The sequence below is a fragment of the Mustelus asterias genome, chromosome 15 (genome assembly GCF_964213995.1).
Source record: "Mustelus asterias chromosome 15, sMusAst1.hap1.1, whole genome shotgun sequence".
Taxonomy (NCBI): Eukaryota; Metazoa; Chordata; class Chondrichthyes; order Carcharhiniformes; family Triakidae; genus Mustelus; species Mustelus asterias.
In genome coordinates, this window is record NC_135815.1 from 97978000 (window position 1) to 97996501 (window position 18502).

General features: G+C 45.3%; 2 protein-coding genes across 5 annotated transcripts in view; one reads left to right on the plus strand and one right to left on the minus strand.

Annotated features, from left to right (window-relative positions):
• The window catches only part of macrod2 (mono-ADP ribosylhydrolase 2), a 937884-nt gene that overhangs the window by 133067 nt on the left and 786315 nt on the right, over window positions 1–18502 (plus strand). The gene's annotated exons all lie outside the window — the stretch shown is intronic.
• flrt3 (fibronectin leucine rich transmembrane 3) lies at window positions 873–17089 on the minus strand. Of its 2 annotated transcripts, none has more exons than XM_078230374.1 (4): window positions 16821–17089; window positions 4545–5418; window positions 3901–4008; window positions 873–3700 (listed from the first exon to the last, which is right to left on the minus strand). In XM_078230374.1, the coding sequence occupies exon 4, from the start codon at window positions 3665–3667 to the stop codon at window positions 1697–1699; it is 1971 nt and encodes a 656-aa protein (XP_078086500.1). In that variant the 5' UTR covers window positions 3668–3700; window positions 3901–4008; window positions 4545–5418; window positions 16821–17089; the 3' UTR covers window positions 873–1696. The 2 variants fall into 2 exon arrangements, with proteins under 2 accessions (XP_078086500.1, XP_078086501.1); XM_078230375.1 differs by having other exon boundaries at window positions 17001–17076.

Consider the following 18502-nt stretch of genomic DNA (forward strand, 5'->3'; position numbering starts at 1 on the left):
GGGCATTCCCATCCATTCAATTTTACAACCGCCCCCGGCCTCAGAACCATCTTTGGTGGGGGTGGGAGAGTGTAAAATTCTGCCCCAGAGTCAGTCTGCAGGGCCCTGCCACGTGCAACCCTAGGGAAAAGTCACTGGGGCATTCATAAAGATTGTTTTCGTCCTTGAACATTTCTCCTCATCAGATAGAAAAATATTTGAAAATAGAGGAAAGTAAGGCCATCTGGCTGACAGTCAAGCATCATCCAATTGGGTAATGAGCCTTTGTGCTTTCCAATTGGCATAGGAAGACCGTGGGTCACGAGGGTTGGATGTGTTGGCTGACTAATGGCTGGAGCATGGGGGGCCAAGTCATGTGATGGAATCTCCAGGAATATGGCAGCATGGTGTACAGCACTGCTGCCTCACAGGGGAAAAGGCAGGAGAATGGGGGTGAGAAAAATATCAGCCATGATCGAATGGCAGAGCAGACGCGATGGGCCAAGTGGCCTAATTTTGCTCCTATGTCTTATGGTCTTACAGCACCAGGGACCCGGGTTCAATTCCGGCCTCGGGTGACTGCCTGTGTGGAGTCTGCACTTTCTCCCCGTGTCTGCGTGGGTTTCCTCTGGGTGCTCCGCGGAGTTTCCTCCCACAGTGCGGGTTAGATGCATTGGCCGTGCTAAATTGCCCCTTAGTGTCAGAGGGATTAACAGGATAAATACATGGGGTGTGGGGATAGTGCCTGAGTGGGATTGTTGTCAGTGCAGACTCAATGGGCCTCCTTCTGCACTGTAAGGATTCTATGATTCTATGAATATATTTAATCACAGTTGGCAATGCTAAAATGCAGGCTGATTTTGCGTCATTGTGGAGCAGTTAACACAGCAGTTGATTTTGTTCGGTTTTATTCTGCAGAAAGACCACGTTTTTCTCATTAACAAGTATGGCGAGAAAAAAAAAGTTACCGAATTTTTAAAACGCTGAATACAATTAACATTCGGTCAAGGCACGTACAAGACTGGCCAAAGGGCTAAGACTGCACTTTGGTTTAACTTTTTTTTAAAAGTACCTTTTTTTTTCCTGTGGCAACAAAGAGGTCTGTGGCTCAAAGTCTAAACTTAATCGCAGGTAATGTAGACTGTAAGCTGGAATGATGTATTACAACCACTGTCATGTTTCAGGTATTATAGTTACTTCTGTGCAACATACTCAGGCGTGAACAACATACATAGTCTCCCCTTCAACCTGAATTAAAATCGTCTTCACCAAGTTTTACTACTCAACTGTAGGATACCTACCCTCAGTAGCTAGGAAAAAGACCTGTGCTTGAGCTACAAGGTTCTCAAATAGGCTAAAAAAAAGTATCTGAATGTTCAACACTTGTAAGAAAACTCACTTTTTCACAGTTGACAAGCAATCTTCCGTCAATAAAGCATGGAAATTTAAATTCTCTTAAATCTTTTTTAAGATTATCAAAGAAAAAAATACAAATTACTAGAAGTTACTAAAATATAGAATTGTAATCAGTGATCTGGCATCCATACTGCACAGTTGGCAATATTCACCCGGATTCTGCAACTTTTGATATAAAGTTCATTAAATATAAATTATATGGCAAATGTACAGTCCTGTTTCCTCCAGTATTCCCAAATCCAGTGTTTCCAAGTAGTACAGCCACTCCCACAGTCACTTAAGTTCGTAGTCCCTGTAATTATCATGAGTGCGAATGATCTGAATCTGGTATCCCGCTGTCTCTATAACTTCTGTTGCTACTGTTGCTTTCGCTGTGGTTGTTTTTGTACAAATTCATCCCGTTAGGCGGAAATATAGTGTGTATTACAAACTCCTCCTTGGCCGCTTGTTCACTGTTCATAGGAATCATCTGAAAAGCAGTTTCCCGAATTTCTAATATCGTGTTGTCCTTCTTAGTTCCAGCCTCTGCGTAATCGTCATCCTTCCTTCGCCGCCCCCTGCTATATGCACAGGTCTTGGAGAAAGGCGTCCCAGTTCTGTGCATGTAACAGCAGACCAGTGCAAGTAAAGCAATTGCTATTACAGCCACCGCACCCCCGATGATACCTGCCAAAGGCAGCCGTGTATTCCTGTAAAGTTCCTTCTCTTGTTCTCTGTTGAGGGTGGTCGTAGGATTGTGCATCGTCAGAGATGCGGTCTGTGTTTCTGTGCAGACTGGGGTCTCGTCCAACAGATAAACATTGCTGGTTTCCATGGGAACCATACATATTCGATAGGATGACTCTGGTTCAAGGGCTGTGAGCAAGTACTCACTTCTCCCGCTGTGCACTATGGTTTCCGTAATGGCTCCCAACGCTGGGTTGTGGCCCAACTTGAGCCAACTGAGCCTTAGTGCCGTCATAGGCAGGGCAATCTTCCAGGTGATGTGAATTGTATCTACGCTGACGGATTTCACATTGATTCGAACAGCTCTACCCCCCGGGACTGCCGTGGGCTGATGGTTTTTGTTACGGTCCGGCTTTTTCCAGTCTGGCCGTTTCGACTCGAACGGAGGCCAGTGCCCACGAGTGGCGGAGCTCCCGACTGATGTCCCAGCGGTGGGCGAGATGGTGGGGAAGGTGTTCTCCGAAGAGATATTTTTGCAGCCAAACATTGCGACCGCTAGGTCCTTAACGGCCATGCCTCTCACCTTGTCAGGGGATTGGCACATCAGTCCACGGGCGTTGACCCCAACTGGAAGGGAACGCAGCCAATCCCGGACCCACTTCATCTTACATCCGCAGTACCAGGGGTTGTTGCGGAGTAGCAGCTGGGACAGGTTGTTCAGATTATCAAAGATTCCCTGAGGCAAGTTAGTTAAGTTATTATTCGACAGGTCCAGTCGCTGCAATTGTCTGAGATAGGAAAAGGCATTGGAGGGGATCCGATTGATGTGGTTTTCCTGGAGGTGCAGCTTCTGCAGGTTGGTAATGGGCAGAGCGGGAGGCGAAGTCAGTATGTTGCGCACAAGCGATAACTCTGTAAGGTTCTCAAGGTTCATGAAAACCTTATCTCGAAGCCCTTGATTGGTGAGCAAGTTCCCGTCTAACACCAGGCGCTTCAAGCCAACGAGGTGTCTGAGGGCATTCTCAGAAATGGTGGCAATTCTGTTGTCATCCAGCCTCAGCTCTTCAATTGTGTTGGGGAGTCCGATGGGTATGCTGCTGAGGTGATTCCTGGACAAAAAAATCAACTTAAGATACTTATTCTCTCGAAAAGCGCCTTCCTCAATACTAACAGCAGAGACTGAATTATCATCCAAGTGCAGCCTTTCCAGGTAGGGAATTTTGGAAAGCGAATCCAAGGAAATTGTCCGTATGTTGTTCTCCTGCAGATGGAGTTCTTTAATGTACTTTGGGACGTTGGTGGGAAATTCATCCAGAGAGTTGCTGTACAAGTAAATGGTTTCCACCTTCAGCAGGTTGAGAAGCTCCCTCGGAATCCCAGCGTTGTTGATTTGATTGTTCTGCAGGAAGAGGGTCGTGGAGTCGTGTGGAATGCCGGTCGGTATGGATGTCAGGCCCCGGTCATTGCAGTACACAAATCCTTGGTCACAGCGGCAGACTGACGGGCATGTTTCCACAGTGACTGTTTGCACCAACAGTCCCAGGAATGATCCCACGCCAGCCCACACAAAGAAATTCCAGACCTTGCTGATCACGTCGAGGGTCATCGTTGATCGGTGGGTCGTCCAGTTCTTTAGAATCTAGAAGGCAGAGAAAATAGATTTGATGTATAATCTGAGCTGTAGGAAGATAACAATAGCAGTCTTATAAACAAATGTTTGAGTTAAGTTAAGCATCCTTAAGTATGGTAATGCCCCCCCCCCCCCCCCCCGCCCCCCGTAAACGGTCAATCTCCATTTTAATGTTTTCCATTTTAAGCCTTTAAAATCCTTGGACTCACCGACTTGTCTCAGTTTCCCTGGAACAGCGTTCTCCCAAAAGGGTCCTTGCTTATCTTCAGATCAGAACTGCAGGCTGTGGAGTGTTTTGTATAATTTGTACTGATTCCCTAAGACAAAAAGAAGGATCGGGGTTATTTTCACTTCAAGCCAGTCTCACTTTCACTCTGGTCCTGGCTGTACTCTTGCCAGTAACGTATCTCATACTTTTGGCCTCACTTAAGCGTGCACTTAAAGTCAAAGAGGATAATTTGATATGAGCCAAACTAATGCTTCTCGCAAAGTGGCATTTCTTGTCAAGTATCTTTTTTAAGAGGGCAACACTTGTGGGCAGCTGTCACTCCCACCTTGGATCAGAATCTGACCTGAGTAAATATAAAGTCTTCAATGTGTCACACCAGTTGCTCACTTTTCCATGTTTTGCCATATTGCAGAATGATAAAGTGGGCACTTTTTAAAATTTAATAATGACTCACACTGACTTCGAGAAGGAAATCGCTGGTGATGTTTGTGTAATTCGGGCTAAATCGCCATCTCCGCTTTGAAATACAAAAGCCACAATTTCAGCAATTCAGTGCTGTGTGGCAGCGCGTACTTATCCCTAATCTGCACTAACATTGGAGGGGAGAAAGAAATGGAATCTTACCGTATCTAGTGCATCCCAGAAAATCATACGTTTGCAAAAGGAGGAAAATCTTGGAACGTAAATTCAGCATGTCCAGATAGTAGTTCCTTTCTCCCGGAATAATGCTCCAGTTTAATCCCTCCAGCACTGTGGTTATTTCCTGTTGTCTTGGTGTTTACACAACTGATCCTGGTTTACATTCCACGCCACCTGATTTTCGCCCAATCTTTCAGTGGACATGCCCACAAAAGTTTACGATTGCCGGATCAGCATTATTATTATTTTTTTAAATAAAGAACCACCTCCGCTTGAGGAAATCTGCCAACTTGCTTGACGCTCTTGGGCAAGTTGGCGCTTTGCTTCCTTTGAATCTGCGTTTTATATCAAAAAAAGCGGAAGCATTATAAGACCTCTTTTGTTGTTGCCCCGCAGCTGTGGTCTGAATTGGCTCCTTTGTGTATCCGGGCAGCACTCCTCAGCAGCGTGGCAGAGAGCAGCAACGTCAAAGCTCCACATCGAGGGAACCATTCACATAACTGAAGCTTAACCAACGGTGATCTGTAATGCTCCAATTGCAGGGGGCATTGGAAACTTGTCGTCAGTGCCGAACCGTGCGTCGCACACACCTTGTTTGGAGAATTGGTTCCCCAAGGTGTGTGTGTTTTTTTTTTAGTTTTAGCTCCTTTTGCTCCACCTGCAGTTCCTCTAAGTCGAAACTGTATTCCCGATCATTGAGGAGTAAGGGGCGGAGGGGAGGGAGAGTGGGTCAAATGATCTCAACCCTCAACTCCTCCCTACTGGAAATATTTCACTGGAATAAAATGCTGCAACAGATCTTGATTTTCCTTCGTGGCTGCTGGATTTTCGGTGAATATTCTTTCTGCCAAAGTTTGACCTGTGAACACAGTTAGGAAAGGCAATGGGTGGCAGACTGAAAGCACAATTTCGATAGAATTTCAGTTGACGTAATTAAAGCTGAAAGCTGTACCTCAGGCATCAATTACTCTTGGCACTCAATTCTGATAGTGTCAGTGGCTGGATGAAATAGCCTGATTACTGCATAATGAATATATCTATCCTATCAATACGCCCTGGTTGGGAGGGCATCTGCTCATCTCAAGAAATCACCTTTGGCAATTACTTGGCAGGGTCTTAGGCCTTCAAACTTCAGGCTTTCCGTGATGGTGGTTTGAGAAAATGCTAATTGCAGTCAGTCCCAAATCAGCAGTTTGTAGGGAAAATGACTTTTGCAAATGCTGATGCCTTCCTTCCTGGATTATAAATAGCAATAGACGCACACGGCAGGTTTTTGTATATTGTTGTTTCTATCTCCGAACAATAAGTGTCAGTGCTTAGAAATCTCCTTTGGTGATTTATTTTTCTAAATATGTGGAACCTGCTTTCATACTGGAAAGGTGGTAACATGACAGAACTGTAAGCTATTTTAAATATCGCATTTCTTTATGTTTGTGCGTGCCGCAGTCTTTAACAAGTGTTTGAAATACAGGCAGACATTTTAATGTTGCAGATCTTGAATTATAGACCTATCATAGAATCTCTACAGTGCAAAAATAGGCCATTTGGCTCATCGAGCCTGCACTGACAACAATCCCACCCAGGCCCTATTCCCCTGCATTTACCCTGTTAATCTCTCTGACACTAAGGGCAATTTAGCATGGCCAATCCACATAACCCGCACATCCGCGGACTGTGGGAGGAAACCGGAACACATGGAGGAAACCCACGCCGACACGGGGAGAATGTGCGGAGTCTGCACAGTCACCCGAGGTCGGAATCGAACCCGGGTCCCTGGCGCTGTGAGGCAGCAGCGCTAACTTCTGTGCCACTGTGCAGTGTACCATATAACCTGCTGGATCGGTGCAAGCTGGAACTGTCCGATTTCACTATACATCTCTGACTCCTTTCAACCCAGGCAAATTTCAGAGGTGCTGGATAATGTTGGCCTTAAATTTAAATGGCAGAGTGCGGATTTGTCAGTTGAGCCGTCACTGCCAGGAATGGTGTGCTGCAAAAGCATAACTACTGGCCTGAAAAATACAGGACGTTAAATACTGTGCAGGGCTGCCAGAGGTGCAGGAGCCCGGGGCTAGGGTAGGGAAAGGTAATGTGAATACTGAAGAAAACTGCTCAGCAACTGAAAGTTGGCTTGCTTGGTTGAAAAGTCAATGGCATTTCCTACACCAAAGGTTCACAATACCCCAAGGCACCTTGCTGATCTTAGAGTTTCTAAATGTGAGCTGTTGTCAAGACCATGTCATATTTTATATATTTAATAACAGCTGGAATTCTCCGACCTTGCCCGTGGCTGGGATTCACCAGTCCCGCTGCAGTGAATGAAGATTTGGCTGAGCGCCAAATTCTCTGTTCTCGCTGGCAGCAGTAGCAGAGCATTGGCATTGGTCCAGCATTGGCTGAACCTGTTCTAGACCATCAGTAGGATCTATCTGATACCTTGCACATGTAGCCATGCTCTGTGTGTAAACTTGGGTCAGGGGTATTGGCCACCTATTTGATAATGGAGCTGGAAACAGCTGCAAAAACACTTGTATTTCTATTGCGTCTTCCATGACCTCAGCAAGTCTCAAAGCATTTTCCAGCCAGTTACATATGTTTGAAGTGTAGTTCCTGTTGTAATGAGGGATGTGCCACAGTCAATTTATGCACAGCAAGCCTCCACAAACAGAAATGGGATAATGACTGGATGATTTTTGGTGTTGACTGAGGGATAGACATTGGCCAAGGCACCGGGGGTAACTCCCAGTAACTCTGTTTCAAAATAGTGCAACGGGATCTTTTACATCGACCAGAGAGAGCAGATGGGGTCTCATTTGTCATGACAGCGCATGTGACAGTGCTGCACTCCCTCAGTAACGGCACTAGTGTGTCAGCCTGGATTTTTGTGCTCTAGTGTCTGGAGTGAGATTTGAACCAACAGCTTTCTGACTCTCTCTGGCTCAGCATGCAACTTGTTGCCTTGTGACTTCGTGAGGTACCAAGTAGAGTCTCCATGTGCATATTCACTTTCTCTCTCTCTCTGCCACTCTCTCTCTCTGTCACACTTCCCTCCTTTCACTCTGCATTTTTGTTATTAGGAAAATATATGGTGCATGAAATAGTAAATATTAAATTTAGCTGTGCACTCAATTTTCATATTTGCAGATTACTCAAAGCTGGGTGGGATGGTGAGCTGTGAGGAGGATACAGAGATGCTTCATTGTGATTTGGACAAGCTGAACAGATGCAATATAATGTGGATAACTGTGAGGGTTTCCACTTTGGTAGCAAAAAGAGAAAGGCAGATTATTATCTGAATTGAGAGAGGGGAATGTGCAATGAGACCTGCATGTCCTCAGTCACTGAAGGTAAGCATGTAGGTGCAGCAGGTGGTAAAGAAGGCAAATGGTATGTTGGCCTTCATAACGAGAGGATTCAAGTACAGGAGCAGGGATGTTTTGCTGCGATTATATAGGGCCTTGGTGAGGCCACACCTGGAATGTTGTGTGCACTTTTGGTCTCATCGTCTAAGGAAGGATATTCTTGCTATAGAGGGAGTGCAGCGAAAGTTCACCAGACTGATTTCTGTGATGGTGAGACTGATGTGTGAGGAGAGATTGGATTGGTTAGGATTATATTGCCTGGAGTTTAGAAAAATTAGGGGGGAGTCTCATAGAAACCTATAAAATTCTAACACCACTGGACAGGGTAGATGCAGGAAAGAGGTTTCTGAATGTGGGGGAATTTAGAACCAGGGGTCATAATCTAAGGATAAGGGTAAATTTTTTAGGACTGAGATCTGGAGAAGGTTCTTCATCCAGAGAGTGGTGAGCCTGTGGACTTCACTACCACAGAAAGTGGTTGAGGCCAAAACATTGTATGGTTTAAGAAGGAGTTGGGTAAAACTCTTGGGATGAAAGGGATCAAAGGATATTGAGGAAAGGTGGGATCAGGCTATTGAAAAGTTTTATTTGTGTCACAAGTAGACCTACATTAACACTGCAATGAAGTTACTGTGAAAATCCCCTAGTCGCCACACTCCAGCTCTTGTTTGAGTACACTGAGGGAGAATTTAGCACCTAACCATCACATCTTTTAGACTGTGGGAGGAAACCGGAGCACCTGGAGGAAGCCCATGCAGATACGGGGAGAACGTGCAGACTCCGCACAGAGAGTGACCCAAGGCCGGGAATTTAACCGGGGTCCTTGGCGTTTTGAGACAGCAGAGCTAACCACTGTGCCACCATACCAGGCCGGTTGGATGATCTGCCATGATCATAATGAACGATGGAGCAAGCTAGAAGGGCCAAATGGCCTACTTCTGCTCCTATTTTCTCTGTTTCATACTCATATACTGGAAGCTTTAAATGGTTTTAGCCAACACAGTCCTACCCAGAGGATCAGGGCATGTAGCGATCACACTCAGTACAAAGCAGTCCAATTGACATCAGCTCTGAAATCCGTTTCTGTCAAGTGTTAGCCTTTGTCCAGCTCTCAGTTTAATTAAAAATGTTCAGATTCATTTATTCAGTACAGTTTCATATTGGATTTGTCTCGGAGGTTACCTTTGGTGCTGGGGATTTTATATATCGGCAGGGATAAGATCCTACTTGGTAATATTTCAGTCTATCTGTAGAAAGGTCAGCCTTGAATTAAAATTTGAATTATAATTACAAAGAGTTTAGACAGAGTAGCTATGGCAGAGAAGGTAATTAATTTTTGGAGTAAATTTAGTATTTCTGGCCGGTTTGTTTGGGTGACTCACTGTTAATTTTGGAAATCTGGACCAGGTAAAGGAAATTAATATGAGAATTAAAATTATAGAGGACTTGATTTAATTATCCCACTGAGGCAGCATAACCACAGGGACAATCTGTCAAACTTACAGCTAGCAATTTATGGTGTCAGCTTTTTGTATTATTATGATGGTCGTACTTTTTCTTTGCCCAAATATTCATTTAAGGAACAAACAAATAATGTTCTAACACAATAAGAATAAAAAGAATAGAGCACATGGCACGGTGACACAGTGGTTAGCACTGCTGTCTCACAGCACCAGGGTTCAATTCCAGCCTCGGATCACTGTCTGAGTGGAGTTTGCACATTCTCCCCATGTCTGCGTGGCTTTCCCCCGGGTGCTCCGTTTTCCTCCCCAGTCTGAAAGATCATAGAATCATAGAATTCCTCCAGTACAGAAGGAGGCCATTCAGCCCATCGAGCCTACACCGACAACAATCCCACCCTATCCCCGTAACATCACATAAGAACTAGGAGCAGGAGTAGGCCATCTGGCCCCATATTTACTTTGCTAATCCCCCTGAACCTAGGGGTCTATTTAGCATAGCCAATCAACCTAACCAGCACATCTTTGGACTGTGGGAGGAAACCAGAGCACCCGGAGGGAACAATCGCAGACACGGGGAAAACGTGCAGACTCCACACAGACAGTGACCCAAGCCGGGAAGCGAACCCGGGTCCCTGGCACTGTGAGGCAGCAGTGCTAACCACTGTGCCACCCTAAGATGTGCTGGTTAGGTGGATTGGAATGCCAAATTGTCTCTTAGTGTCAGGGGGACTAGCAGGGTAAATAAATGGGGTTGCGGGGATAGGGCCTGGATGGGATTGTGGTTGGTTCAGGCTCGATGTGTCAAATGGCCTCCTTCTGCACTGGAGGGATTCTATGCTTATTCAGTGGTGATTTTAGACTGTGTTGGAGATCTGCTCCTTAGCAAGATTGCCATCTATTGTTGCAACTTTTATTGTGGGCGGCAGGGTAAAGAAATGAAATAGCAAAGTCAGCTGGTGAAAAAAATCAATCTTTCGATATATGATCAAAGGCTCTAAGTGGCAATTAATGCACTCTCGGGATGACTTGACAGGGTTTTTGACATTCATTCGCACAGGGGTGTGTTGGAGTTGTTTGATGAGAGAAGCATTTTGAATTCTGTCAAAAGCATTTGAGTCAAAGAGAGAGGAAGACTGGGGTTGAGCACATATTGTTACTGCGATACCCAATTGTAGCTAAAATCCTGCAAACAACACCAAAGCACGAATGGTGTTTAGTTCTCATTTTAAGCTTTGAATCAGCTTGGTTTTAAATGCATTTCTTATGCAAGGCCCCACTGGCAGAAGTCTTGTCGCAAAGGCAAAAGCAGTCTGTTTTGGTGAGAGCATGAAACTCATTAAGTTCTTGTGTACCAAAGGACTTATTTCCTCTCCCTCCCCTCCTGTCTCCCCCTCCAAATTGGAGCAGGATAAAAGGCGTGACAACCCTTTGAAAGTGGACACCGCTCCTGACTCCGGGATTAGTTGGAACAGCTTTGGGTCTTTTTTTTTAAAAGACTCCCCCTTGATTGTACGTGCTTCCCAGCCAGGCTCTGCCTTTCACACCCCTGTGTGACGGCAGCGAAGAATGCCTTCGCACATCAGCAGCTTTACTGTGATCCGAACCAAATAGAAGTGGGGAAATCCTGCTGGCTGTGCCCTTTCTCGAAGCTGCTGCTTACGATTCACTGCCACCGAGCGCCGGTTCCTGAGCCCGTGGTATAACATTAAATCATAAAGCTTTGACAAAGGGTCATCTGGACTCAAAGCACCAGCTCTTTTCTCTCCTTACAGATGCTGCCGGACCTGCTGAGATTTTCCAGCATTTTCTCTTTTGGTTATAAAATTAAATCAACCTACTTTGGGCAAACTGGTCTCTAAGTGGGCAGCCAGTGTGGGGTGATTTTATTTAAATAAAGCTCTTAAATGACAATTCGAAGTGCAAGCTTAAAAAATAGAATTCAGCTTTTTTTCTAAATACCCCAATAAAGAAACACTGGATTGCCCTGTGTCATCGAGCAAAAGTGTCCTTTTTTTTTTACAAGGGCAGAATTAATAATTGATTTGATTTATTATTGTCACATGTATTGGGATACAGTGAAAAGTATTGTTTCTTGCCTTTCTTTCCTTCATAGAGAAGGAGAGGAGAGGGTGCAGAATGTAGTGTTACAGTCATAGCTAGGGTGTAGAGAAAGATAGTCACCATCTCCCCATTATGTTCTCCATGTCAGGTTTCCACAATCTTCACATTTAGCGAGGCACAGTGGTTAACATTGCTGCCTCACAGCACCAGGGACCCGGGTTCAATTCCCCCAGCTTGGGTCATTGTGCGGAGTCTGCACGTTCTCCCCGTATCTGTGTGGGTTTCCTCCGGGTGCTCCAGTTTCCTCCCACAGTCCGAAAGACGTGCTGGTTAGGGTGCATTGGGCCAATGCGAAATTCTCCCTCAGTGTACCCAAATAGGCGCCGGAGTGTGGCGACTAGGGGATTTTCACAGTAACTTCATTGCAGTGTTAATGTAAGCCTACTTGTGACACTAATAAATAAACTGAAACTTTGACAGCTGTCAGAGTCTGTTCTCCTGCACCGTTGAACCGTGCAATGATGTGGGTGAAAACGGGTTTTTGATGTACATTTATTGTTGCTGCACAGCCTTCCAACTTCAAAGCAAGATTAAACTGCATTGTGTAGCGACTGCATCAGGGACACAATTCAGGGATGCTAATTAGGGATGTGGTGCCTTGACTTGTGTCTTTTGTTTAAATTGTCTGAGACCGGTGTTGTACGTAAGCAACTCTTGAATAGGTCTCATTGTAAAGTTTTTAACTTTGTCGAGTGATGCTTTGTAAATACAGAGTTGCAGAGGAGGCCACTAACAAAATGCAGGTAGTCCATTCCCATATAAAGTGATACAATGCATTAAGATATTGTCCCAAACTAATAATAGTCTGATCTATTAGCCCTGTCAGGATGTTTGATATCAATATATTTTAGAAACTGGCAACTGGTGCTGTGGCGCGATTAATTTATGCTTCCAAACAGCTTAGGTTTTCTTTAAATGCACTGCAGAGAGTGAGCGACCACGTTTTTACGCTGGCAGCAAATTAATGTGTACCTTGTGTACAGTGAGCGATGTCCGGGATAATAAATGAGGAAGAAAAAAGTTACGACAGTCCAGTTTTGCTTTGATGACACAGTCCCGTCCAGAAACTGGGAACGGCTCCAAAGGAAAGGAGGGAGAATATTTTTGGACGTTTCTCTGGAGCCTTCTGTGCCTCCGGTGATGGGGGCATATGCCTGCTTGCGTTTCACTCACAAATGATATTGTTGGCACGGGATGGTAATTTCCAATAAGCTGCTGTGCGCCTTCGTACCAGTCACTATGTATTGTGAATCATTACACCGAATATACAGCACAGAAACAGTCTATTCGGCCCAACTAGTCCATGCAGATCCACTGGAGTCTCTCTCCATCCTTCCTCATCTAACCCTACAGAAGCACCCTCTATTCCCTTCTCCCTTGTGTGATTTACAAACCTTCCCTGAAGTGCATGCCCTCAACCGTTCCCTGTCGTAGTGAGTCCCCAAAATATTCCCATTTTTTTGGAGAAGATTGGAACGGCTCCTCGTTCTGGATCTTGGGATTTCCCTGCTGTCCTATCTGAACTCCTGCCTCCCCTAGCAGGGAGGCTATGTGCAGAGTAGTCCCCCCCCCGCCCCCCCCCCCCCCCCCCCCCACTTTACTAGAAGTGTTAGCTGCTACCTTGCTAATTCTTCACTTGGCTAAACTAAGCTAGCAGTAACACCTCACAAGGAGCTATGGCTTGTCATCAGTGCTGCCTCTTGATCACGTTTTGTGGGGGGGTGGGGGTTCCACTCCGTTGTTTAGAACCTAAGAAACGAACAACACTTGAATCCAGGAGGTTTTGTGTACAGATTTTAGATCTCGGGGGCCACGCTATGATTGTGTTTGTTTCTCTTTGTAAAACGGTGCACCGAACTCCTCTTGTGGCTTGGATTGCGTGCAGAGTTTAATGATGGACGGAGCTGACGAAGCTTCACTAAGTCAGCACCAAATTGAGGATTTGGAAAACAACATGTACGCCGTAGTTTCAGATTCCATCTCTGCGCATTAAGCCTTATGCAGTTGTACAAAGGGAGTAACTGTGCAGGTTTCTTGCACAGTGGCCATCGGCTGAAGCATAACATGTCAGTGCACTGGCTAGCTCTTTAGATAATGTTAGACTATTTCAGGCAACGTTAGTTTCCATTCTGAATATAATCAGCTGACAGCTCACTGTGTTCCTCAATATTATTGATGAGACATTATTACTGGTTTTGATTGCTCAGTATCACAAGGTGCAGACCACAAGGTTTAGATTACCCTTGCTGTTTGATAAAACGAAGATTTTTTTTTTAACCCTTTTCACTGTTGAGGACATTTTCTCTCTCTGGCGGTGGAAGTGGTTGACTGATGATTAAATTAGCAGGGGAATCGCACAAGTCTTCCTTTCACAAGCAGATTCTACGCCACCGATTTTTTTTTTGGGGAGGGGGAAATGATTTTCTTTAAAGCTTAATTTGGTCAATAGAATAATTGTGCAGTGGCAATTTTAATTAGACACTCTCTTGAAATTGTGTAAAGCGGGGGGGCACACGTATTTTAGAATAAACAGCAGCAAACTTTGTACATTCTCCATTGTGACCAGTTTTATTGTTTTCCCCAGTTTTTCACCGCTGGCTCTGTGCTGCTATGGCCTTTGGAGCTACTTGCAGGGTTCCTTAGGAATCTTGTACCTATAAACGTCAGAACTAAAAACAAAGGGTAGGTCTGTTGGTCCAAGTACAGGGGACCTTTATGTTTCTCGCTTCTAGATTCTAAATGGGATATATCAAACCTATAACGTTTCCCTGAAGGACATATCAATTTGCCCCCAAAATATTTGCTATTAAAGAATGCTAATCTCTTCTGCTATTCTTTTTTCTCTTCCCTTCCCCCCCCCCACCCCCAGATTTGCGCTGCTAATCCTTCCTCACAACTCCTGTTCTCCCCCCACCCCCCCCAACCCTGTGTAACCCACTAATAGATTACACCAGTCTTGAAACCCAAAGCCTGTTTATACAAAGAAGTTAACTGAGTGATGCAGGAATGTGTGAGAGTTTTTTTTCCCTTCAGTTCCCTGTTCTCCCCCAATTAAAGAAAACCCAAAATTGCATTTTTTTTCTCTCATTCCTGTTCTGCCGCATATTACCGTTGTGCAGAGGAGACTGTGGCTGTTCAGTGAAGTGTTAGCTGGACCCTTGAAGGCGACTGGCTGACTGACTTTGGTGTGAAAAACATAATTTTAAGCTTGCCTGTAAACATTTATGGCATCGACTGGCTCCACATTCTGGGACAAAAACATTACAGAGAAGCGTGAAGCCGGGCTTTGCCAACCCTTGCAATGCTAGATTAAACTCTTAAAATTTCTGTTTAAAATAGGGGAATGTTCGATTTGATCAGAAGAGTCTTTGTCTGAAGGGCTGGCTGGCTTTTGGTTAAAGATGCCCATCTCTTTAAAGCTCCAACGTTGTGCTTTTACAAGCAAATTCAAATCGAATGCACTGAAGCTTCACGAGTCGGACACGACGACCCCTTGTGAAGTGGAATTTGGAGGGCCTGAAATGTTACAAGATGTGTAATCTGTTCCAGATTTGTCTAATTGAAACAACCTTAACTTTACAGCACGTTGGTGGATAAGGTCAAATACTCTCCCTTGTTTTTATTCTTCCTCCTCAATGCTGACTGCTGCTTCCCTTCAGTGGAAGCTGGCCGCAGCCGCTCTTGTGTACAAGATTTTTGCCCACTTGGGGGTGGTAGGAACTGCAAGATGCCAGCCTTACAGGACCCTTGGGTCAGATGTTTACTGCTGGCATTCACCTTAATTTGCTTTAATTACGGCGAAGCCCCACCGTCGAGAGAAACCACGGCAGCCTCCGGACTTTGTGTTTTATTTCAATATTAAAAAGCCACAAATCGTCGGGAAGTTGGTTTGTTTTAACATAACTTCTTTTTCTGCCCTGGCTGACTTCAGCTATTGATCCTTCTGTTTTAAAATCGAGGGAAGCTTGCTTAAGCTGCTGTTTTGTACAGCTGCCAATTTTCGTCGCTGCCTGTGTATAATTCATGATTGTCTTTTGGTCCCTGGGGTCACAATAATAAACCCTGTGCTGCATCTCGCAAGTCCCAGGCTCTGGATGCGAAGTGTACAGGGGGTTTTACTTGCGAGTTTGACTTGGGTGCTGAGGTGCCCAGCTTGTCTACATTCTGTCCATTTTAAAGATAACATTGCTGTTGTTTTAGACCAGTCCCACCACTGCCAGTCACACATCTCTGCAGATCACCTCACTGACCCATTGGCATACTTGCCAGTTGTTGCAGAAAGGGAGAATCTGCATCTAAAATCAACTGGAATAGAGGATTGATCCCTCCTCCACCCTCCCCCTAATTTCACACAAGACAGTGCAACTGCAGAACTTTGATGACAACTGCATTGCGAGGCATCCGAATGTGCATTAGTAGCTATCACCTTTTTAATGGCCACATTCCGACTGCACATGCAAGGAGACAAACTTTACGGCTGAACTAATGTGGCTGGGATACTTAAGCTAAATCTTGATAACACGATGACTAAAAAAAAAATCCAATCACTGCTGGCCGTTTTTGGCAGCCTCTTACGTTTCTGACTGAACCCACATTAAGCTGAACGGGTTTGCTTACTTCACTGCAGCGTGCCATTGTGTTAAGAAGTCGTTCTGACTTCTATGCATTACGCATCTTGTTTTAAAATTACTTTTTGTTTTCCATCGACACGAGTTGTTGACACAACAGCATTTTGGTATGAACGGAGGAGGGGGGGGGGATGATTTGAAAATCAATTTTACAGGTCTGGGGGAAACGCTGAGATGTGGAATCCAAGATTTGAATAAAAAGCAGCAGATTGTGTTCAGAGCTTTGACATGTGATGGGAGCGATCAGGCTTCTTGCGAACAGAGCTCCCCCCACCCCCATTTGGTTTAATCAGATCCTCCAGAAAAATCTGTCTGGAGAGTTTTATTTTTAAAGTGATGGGGAAAGGAAGCAGGGTAAATTTAGACGGAAGCATTAATCTGCTCCCACCTAAAGTGCAAATTGGACTTGCTTAGTTGGGTCCAGTGCAATAAACGCGAGTTTCACAATCTCGCTCATAATATAGGTTCCAAACCTGCTTGCTGCCGGGCAGTTTACAATGCAGTGTGTTCAAAAGCCTTTATCGGTACAGAAATCTTATTGACTTCCTCTGACAATTAGGAGAACATTTGCCAAGAAGAACCCCCCTCGCCCCAATTATTAACCGGGGGTGGGGGGGGTAGAAGAGGGGGGAAAATGCCTAACATCCTCACCTTTACGAAAGGAACCATAACAAAAAAAAAACTTACCAGGTTAAAAATGAAGAAACTTCATTGCATCCCGCGTCTGTGAGCGCAGCGGTTAATTATTCCAGTTTGTTAAACCGGGGAATGGGAGGAAGCAATCATTCTGTCTGTCCTAAAGCAAGCAAGCAAGCGGCAGAGGAGCCCAACAAAAAGAAGAAAGCAGTGAAGTATCTTATCTCGTACCGTGCCCACTCAGTCCTCATGCACTGTTAGGGAGGAGTGCCAGCAGTCAAGACAGGGAGAGCTCTCCAGAAATTCTGAAGTTAAAAGCTTTGTCTGCCAGTAGTTGAATTGAATGGTGAGGTCAGAGGGAGGCAGGGCTTGCCTGGGTAGCTGGTTGAATGCGGTGAGATTGCTGAGACACCGAAGCCGAGACTAGTGCATTTCACACACTAGGGGGAAGCAAAGCTGAACGTGGCGGTGGCGGCGGGCGGCGGTGGGGGGGAGCCTTGAACAGTGAATGACTCCCAGGCAGGAACGTTTGATTCCGCCTCTCCTCTGCTCAGACACACTCTTTATTAACCAGCTGAATTATCTCCCCTTTGAATCTTAACTTATCTTTTTGCAAAGGGACAAAATGAGGAAGTAAATTTTGCAAAATATTTGGACAGCGGAGTCCTTTTAGGTATCAGATGCTATCTGCATTTAAATGAAAAGTAATCCCATTGATATGTGGTTAACCCAAGCAGTGTGAAGGAAGCCTCTTCTCTGAATGTTACACTAATTCTGCCAAAGACTGACAGAAATCAAATTTGTCAATTATTTATTTCCCTTCCATATGGGCATTCTTTGAAGATGTAAGGCGTCAGATACAACCTCCCATAAGTATTTCATAGCCCACTCTTTGAATTACCTTTATTTATTTTTCCCTTTATTATCTGCAGTTTTGTTTGTGGGTTCAGCACAGAGTGCTATCAAAGGAGGGAGGTCAATGGGATGATTAAAAGCAACATTGGTCTCAATTGCTTTGTGATTCCAGGGAGACCAAGGCCATTTTTGTGTTTAACTTTAAATCACCTCTGCGTTGGCCTCCGGCTGGCAGACGGACCAGGTGCCTGGAATAAATGCAAAGATTCGGGGCGCGATCTTAGGAAATAAATTCTAAGCACTGAACAAGCGAGAAAATGGGAGAGAAAGGCGCTGGATTTTTCAGCGAGCTACGATCGCAATCTTATGGCACTTGGAGCACAAAAAAGTGCCAGGATGTGATTCTCGCCAGTGGGGGGAGCCTAAGCTCACTGGTGAAGCCAGCTGCTGAGCTCTTGGGGCGCCATTGCGCAGGCGCCCTGATCTCCCAGTGCATTGGGACATCTCCTACCACCGCCCCCCACCGGCTGCCGATTGCTCTCTGCGCCGATGTACCACCCTATCAATCGCCCCATCGGCAGATTCCTCCTGCCGATCACCCCGTCTGCAGAGTTCCCTGCTTCCCTCCCCGATCGCCACCCCTGCAGAGTTCCCTCCCACCCCGATTGCCACCCCTGCAGAGTTCCCTCCACCCCGATCGCTATACCTGCAGAGTTCCCTCCCTCTCTGCCACCTCGATCACCTCTTTAAGTCAACGCTTAAAGACAATGATTTGGTTGTTTATTTCATTGCTGCTGCATTTCCGATGTTACAACTGAGAGTAAACATCAGAACGGTACTTCATTTGTTGCAAAGTGCCCTGAGAGGTCCAGTGGTCA

What these genes read in the sequence shown, in the direction of transcription:
- flrt3 (XM_078230374.1), bottom strand. Translation starts at nt 3,667, where the DNA reads ATGACCCTCGACGTGATCAGCAAGGTCTGGAATTTCTTTGTGTGGGCT.